Raw genomic sequence first — 7,518 nt, forward strand, 5'->3', positions numbered from 1 at the left:
CGCTTACTTCTCAGCCATCCTGTATGGTTTGAAAATTTCCAATTTATATCACTTATAAATTATGAAGGTAACAGCCGCGAATATGAAGAAGGGCAGATCTGCCCTCTATCCGAAAATTCATTACGAAATGTCATCAAATCGTAGTCTTCGAGAAATAAAATCGTTATGTTTAGAAGAACTGCTTGTTAGATAATCTACTGTTTGAAATAATTGTTGCCCCGAATACCGGCTTGATAAATTTAATAGCTAGTGTAGCCGAGATAGTCGGCAATCTTTCCTTGGAAAATTTTGATATTTTAACTTGATATTTTTCAGATACGTTTAGAAACAGTGACCAAAAATCGGTTTGCAAGGTGAAAAAATCCAAGTTGATAAAGAGTTTTAAAGTATTTTGGAAAAACGACAGATACACGATTTCCCATACCTGCTCAATATGATGCAATAATAAAAAACAAAACCCATTAGTTATGAAATCTTTATTAGACAAGGTCAGAAAGAATGAGTCTATTTACGTAGTTGAAATAAAGTACTTCTAATAATAGACACAAACTTTGCTTGTCATTCAATAATAAATAATCACATTTATCACGAGTATAAATATGGGAGAAGCAGATAGGATCCTCAGTTGAAACAGCGCGGGGGAAGAGAGTATATTTTTTACGAGTTCATTGTATGTTGTCAAAGCAAGTGTGGTAAAATGGTGCTATCGATCGAAAGATTTTCTGGAAAAGTGGCTGTCGTTACTGGCGCTTCTGTAGGAATAGGTGCTAGTATTGTGGAAGAATTAGTTAAAAGTGGGATAATAGTAAGTTTAGACTTAAACGAACTGGTTCGTTACATGTCAGACATTTTATTAATTAATGCATTTATGCAAAAATTAGAAGACTAGAGCTACTTTGTCTATTTATTTGAAACTTGATCATTGAAATTTTATATATTACTATTTTCAGGTAGCTGGATTAGCAAGAAGAACTGAAAATGTTGAAAAGATTGCACAGAAACTTACTGGACAAAAAGGAAAACTTTATGCCTTTAAATGCGACATGACGGTAGAAGCGGAAGTCATCGCGACTATCAAACAAGTAATTGCAAAATTGGGACCAATTAGCATTTTAATTAATAATGCGGGGCTCTCGCTAAGTACATCTCTGCTTGGAGGTGATGCCGAAAAATGGAAAACTGTTCTTGGTAAGTGGTCTAAGGTCTGGAAAGCTTAGGAATTTTTACATAATTTGAATAATTTCCTAGTGTTACATTACGGTAACTGTCTGTTGCTATTTCAGATACAAATATCCTGGGCCTCTGCATTGCCACGAGAGAAGTGGCTCAAAATATGATAGCAAATAAAACGGCAGGTCACATAATTCATATCAACAGTGTTCTTGGTCATCAAGTAGTTGACTTTCCCGGCTTAAACGTATATGGACCGTCTAAATATGCAGTTACTGCGCTCGCGGAAACATTGAGATTGGAGGTTAATAGAGAAAAACTGCAAATTAAAGTCACAGTAAGTAACGACAAGTCGATTTTTATTTAAAAACATTTAACCTTTGAAAATATACTTGAATATAACATTGTTGACCTAATCTTTTCACAATTTATAAAAATTACCATTACACATATAGATAACATGATTAAATCTCAGAAATCAAACTAAATGATTAATAATTTTTCTTTACAGAGCATCAGCCCAGGTTATGTTAAAACAGATTTCCAATCTGTATCTGGTGTGGGAGATCTACCAGTACCTCCACTTCACCCTACAGACATTGCCGATGCGGTTATATACGCTTTATCAACACCGCCTCATGTAAATGTAAGTAAATAAACATACTATCAAATGTGTAACTATTATTTTAAATTTCTAAACAGTTTGAATCGATATAGACAGCAAATTCCCACCAGTAAAATAATACTATTTTCAGGTTTCAGAGTTGACCGTTCGAGCAGTGGGAAGCTAAATGTGCACCAGTTATAACACCAATGCTAGTTATATGTTTTTGATACAATTAATTAAGTTTTTGTGCAGAATTGATAAATAAAAATTAGCAACAAACAAGAAATATTTCGTCGCATTTTTATTGTTAATAACAATTTTACGTAAAACTGCTACTAAAGCCCAGAAAAGTTAGAAAACCCAGATAATTTTTCATACTAGTGGGTGGGATAATACTAATACTTTCAATACTATGAAATTAAACTTGAATCCAAGAAATTAAATTCATATTTTCTGTGCTATAGTAAGTTACATATTGTAGAACATATGGGACTCCTCTTTTATCGTTTTAATCCTTATTAGATCCGACGCACCAAACCGCGTAAATCAATTTTGCTTTGCAACGCTTAAGTTTTACTGCATGACAGCAAAATAATGAAAGCACTTAAGACGCCTTGAGTACTTGCTAGTGCGTATGTGGGACAATCCTTTGTCGATCTTGATAAAAAGGAAACACTTCAATTTTTCAAATTTATGCTAGTAAGATACCCATTTGACAATAAAAATAATTATTTGATTATTTTAATAAAATTGAAATCTGAAATATTCTCAGATCTGAGCAAATGTTTACAGAACTTTTTAAAATTATAGAAAGCAACTGATATGAAATTTTGAAACTGCTGTTCAATAAAATCCCAAGAAAACCCCCCCTTAACATCGCTATACTTAAAAAAGCAACTAACTCCCTAAGCCTATAAAAAAAATGTTTGAAGTCAAATTGATGTTCTTCAAAAAATGAGAGTAAATAAAAAAAAGATGAATGAATGCAGTTTGAAAAAATACACGTCTTCTGAACCGTTTATTATACTTCGAAGCAACGACATTTTACCTCCATCGGAAAAATTCTGCACATTATGAACATCCAAGTAACACTGCTTGACAGCATAAAGCAAAGGAAACTTGAACGCTTCGGCCTCATGTTAGAGAACCAATTGAAATATCGAATTCTGCAATTAATTTTCTTTTGGAAATAAAACCCAGAAAGAAATGAATTGCTTTATTAAACAAACCGAGAAAATGATTTGTTGGCCGTAGAATTATCGATCATATGAGTCAATAAAATCACTGAGTCACTGAGTCAAGACAAGATTCCTGTATGTAAGTTCAAAACAACGTATATAAATAATACAAATAACATCTAATTTTAAAGCAGCTTCAATAAAATTGCCAGTGACTTTGCAACCACAACATATTACATGCATATTTAGTAAAACAAAACATAAAATTATTTAAAAATGATCTAGTCAAACTATGCTCTAACAAAAATATGTAGAGATGCAATGTAGACGAATGCATTGCATAATTTGCCAAATACCAAACAAATCTATTCAGTAATGAAACCATTCCATGTCGTTCAAAATAGGTTGGTTACATAACAAATTAAAATAAAATTAGCATCTGCAAGACCACCCAGCCGTACAACTAATTAAAAAAATTACCAGAATCTCGAGGCCATAATTGATCATTTGCTTACGTAACCGAATTAACGCTGTTGATAATTTTCTTAGACAGAGGAGATTGCGAAAACGGATAATATGCGCATTATGTTTTACATGGCGAAGTGTTTATTTTGAGAATACAATACAAGACTAAAAAAAAACAACTAGACGACATGATTGAATATTTCCACATTTTTCAAGAAAATCAGATAAAGATTCTCATGATAAATAGTATCAGAAAAAGTGTCTGGAACTGCATAGATCGAAAACGTAATAATAGAAGTTGAAAGATTAAAGTAATTAAATCACAATGCATTTTCGATTTTTTTTATGAATTTGAAATGTTTGCATCCACTTGAATAAACGCGACGTCCTATATAATTTAACTTCCTTCTGTTCTTCCTTTCTGTTGGTATTCACGTTTTTCACACCAAATGCTATTCAAATACTATCGGCGTTCAAATCTAGGACAATGTTTACGAATTTTTCTATGCGTTTGAATATCATGCATTGTAATTCAGATTGTTTAAAACTTTTGTGCTTTATTAAAAAATTTATTAAATTAGGAATGTCAGACGGGCTATAAATTTGCCATGTGAATGCCAAGCAAAAACTTTTTGAAAAGAAGTTATAAAAATTATTAAGGGCAACATGCAACTAAAATGTAAATTAATGAAATTCTAGCCATTTAAATTAGCAACAATAACATTTGTTACCAATTACCTCCCTATTAACAACATATATTGGCTAAATTAGAGAAAAAGCAAATATGTGGCCGGCGCTACAACAACAACCGACCGGATCGCCCGTTATTTGGAAAGGTAAAAGAAACATTTACTCTGTTGGGTAAACAAGCGATTTTTTTATTGCTTAAGGGGGGCTCTCTACAAATATGTATTATACTTCCGCAGCAAATAGATTCAACCCCCTGGCCAAGTTTAAAATGTACTTTTATGAAGATAATGTTATAAAATATTTACTTAATGGTTTATTGGATCCAATTGTTTTATGTAGCTTCCTTGTAGTTTTTTCATAAATTTCCGTACATGTTTTGTTTCCGTAAAAAATAAACGATGTATATGAAATCAAAACGGAAAACCTATGGAATGTTTATTGATCAACCAATTCACAACACAATTATTATGGAATGCTTATTCTCTCAAAATGTAGCTATGGTTCCCAAAATGCTCTGATGGGTTTAATTGAGAATGCGTCGCGCGTGATAGGTACTCTTCGAACTGTTAATGGAAGATGAGGAGCTCGTGATTTCGTTCAGACTCAAACCGTTGATTGAAAGAGTATATAAGGATACGCCCCTTGCATCACCACGTCCCTCCCAAGAATATACTATGTAAATATACTCTTCAATCAACGCTTAAACTTTTACTTCCTTCTTATTTATGAAGGGCTTTGCGCCACATTCAAATCACTGGTTACAAAGTTTAAGTAAACAGTTTTCAGGAAATAGTGCTACTTTCAAACGTTATTATAAGCTTCCAGCAACTAGTTTTTGTTAATTTCGCTTTTCAAATTCAAAAATTATATGCATAGGTACTTGGGCTTTGTTAAGCTTAATCGATCAGCAACGACGTACTGTTTCAGGTTCTTATCGGTCATTTATTCGCTTTAATTAACGCCGTTTCAAGCCGTTTATTTCCGGTCTCGTTATTTTCCCTGATACAAATCAAATTCATTTGTAAAAAAGCCCTCGTTTATCTGGCAAGCATCAGCGTATCCCATTAAGTATTCAACGAATTCAAAAACGTTTAACTTGCAGATCAGGTTATTGTTGGCTCTGTGTCATCAAAATGCAAAACAAAATGCCTTTTCAGTGTGTTTCGCGACCCCAACTGCAAAACAGCACCAATATATTTGACTGAGCCAGAAACAATATTTCATTTGCATGGAAGAACGAATATTATCAGGAACTTAATTCTACAATGAATTCAATACATAATTTCCGTTGAATGATAAAGACGGCGAACGTCTGGATTATGAATTTGCATTTTGGAGAAAGGAGTTTCGTCTTGGTGATTAAGAGGTTCTGTTGTTGTAATTACAAACAGATCAACAAAACAATAAATTTACATCGTTGCTTTGAACAACTTGTTATTCTATTACTTCAGATTTTTTAAAATTTGGACAAAGTATGCCAAAAGAGAATGATAACCGTAATGTGTTTTAATGAAACATTCGTTATTTTAAGATTTAGATTAACTAGAACAAAATTATGAAAACGAAAAGGATTAAATAAAAAAAAAACCAAATGATAAGTTTTTATTATATTATCCGGACCCGGATTTTATTATAAGACTCAAAAAACTTCCTACATTGTCGTCTAAAAAATCGTTTAAGATACGTCTGTCTATGATAAAAGTAAACACATTGGAAAAGTGAGTATGGCTCTGGTTTCCAATCCATTTTAATCTTCTAATTTAAAAAAGTGTCAGATTTCGGAAAGGAATACAGCGCGTGAAATAGAAGCGAAAAATAGTATTATTTTGTCCAAAATTTTTGTGAACTGATGAAAGTGCCCTTGATGATACTATTTGAGTGCGAAGCAGTTCGATAGAGCAGAGAAAACTCTCGATAACAATCCATAGACCGTTGATATAAAATATAAAAAACGAAACCGGATTTTTTGGAAATTGTTTTAAAATAGTTGGCAAAACAGCAGTTGCTTATTACCCTAATAAAAAGTACATAAGTTTCAAAACACAAAAACTTTTCCCAAGATAATTAGCAAAATTAATACCGAATCTTCATTTATTGAGCAACGCGATTTTAATTAATGATTGTAGAAAATATGTTTTAAAGATGCGACATTTAATTGAATATTTGCGCCAAAGAAACTAGATTTCAAGTTCTAATCTGCTTAGTACACAATAAATAAGAATATCATTATTGATAATAGTTCCAATTGAACTTAGGCAATAACAATGATTAGACGGTTATTCACTAAATTACTGTTGATCAGTTGATTAATAAAATAATTAACTGATTGTATACAATATATCGAACTGTCAACAACAAATCAGAATTAAATGGACTTTCTGATAAAAATTCCAGGGAAAGAGTGCTATTCCTATTAACTGTTAAAAATTGTGAAAATTCACCATTTGATGATCAGAAGCGACGCTTATCAGCAGTTTCCAGTTGAATGCCGCTTGATGAAATTTGTAAACAACGTAACATAATTACCCGAGCTCAAATTATGCATATTCCTATATAAAAGTATTTATACGGAATATTGGGGTTCAAATATGAAAGTTAGCTATGATTTTCTAGTTGAACTAAATGCCAAATGCAGGTTGAATGCATTTGAAATCCTTGGTAGTCTTGACAGATTTTGCGTGTACAAAAACCACTGGCTAACTCAATTTCCTCACAGCTCTTTACCATTAAATATGATTTACTTGGCAAATTATATTTAATATTTGCTTTGCAGTGTTTTCCTTTTTGAAACATAATATGCTCGAAATCCAGTTAATCGAAATAGTAGCGCAAAAGCTGGAATTATGCAGACTCAAGCTTTGATATGTGATATAGGTGGGTATGCTGCTGCATGAAGTAATTTTTGCTTTTAGCGGCTGCATAATTCGTGTAATTTATTTGCTGTTTTGCAGGAAAGTTGCATTCGAAAAGATGTGGTCTCTGTGTAATAGTCGTTATGGTTTTATTTTTAACAGAATTATTATTTGCTGAATGATTTCAATGGAATTTAGCTAACATTTTCAAAACTTTGCAGTTTTGAGATTTTTTACAAGGGTAGGTATAAATTGGAAATAGTTAATATGTTGGTCGTTTTACAAAAAAATCGTAATCAAGATGCAACTTATCCACGTTTGTAAAACCTCAATATTTGCATAATATGGGTATTTCATAATATAATTGACAGGTTTAAGGTAGATAAATTATGACATGCTTTGTACTCACCAACCATTTCGGCTTATCGGAAGAAATCTTTACCTGGAAAGAAATTAAACGTTAATATTCAGAGCGTGAATACGCTTTGGAGTTTATAAGTAAAATCAGTAAAACTAGAACTTCAGTTCGCATGTGCAACTAACGCAATTAAACTAA

General features: G+C 32.2%; 1 protein-coding gene across 2 annotated transcripts in view; it reads left to right on the forward strand.

Moving 5' to 3' along the window:
• The window catches only part of LOC109536884 (farnesol dehydrogenase), a 13,327-nt gene extending 11,264 nt beyond the window's left edge, over positions 1–2,063 (forward strand). The window contains exons 1-5 of one of the 2 annotated variants that reach the window (XM_048667240.1): positions 301–805; positions 951–1,188; positions 1,284–1,507; positions 1,682–1,816; positions 1,926–2,063. In XM_048667240.1, the coding sequence (XP_048523197.1) occupies positions 698–805; positions 951–1,188; positions 1,284–1,507; positions 1,682–1,816; positions 1,926–1,961 (741 nt within the window). In that variant the 5' untranslated portion in view covers positions 301–697 and the 3' untranslated portion in view covers positions 1,962–2,063. Of the gene's footprint in view, positions 1–300; positions 806–950; positions 1,189–1,283; positions 1,508–1,681; positions 1,817–1,925 lie in introns of those variants that run through there. The other variant, XM_048667241.1, reaches the window with a different exon arrangement.
• Positions 2,064–7,518: the final 5,455 nt, after the last annotated feature.

The sequence above is a fragment of the Dendroctonus ponderosae genome, unplaced genomic scaffold (genome assembly GCF_020466585.1).
Source record: "Dendroctonus ponderosae isolate FM_Combo_2020 unplaced genomic scaffold, Dpon_F_20191213v2 Dpon_F_20191213_6, whole genome shotgun sequence".
Classification (NCBI taxonomy): domain Eukaryota; kingdom Metazoa; phylum Arthropoda; class Insecta; order Coleoptera; family Curculionidae; genus Dendroctonus; species Dendroctonus ponderosae.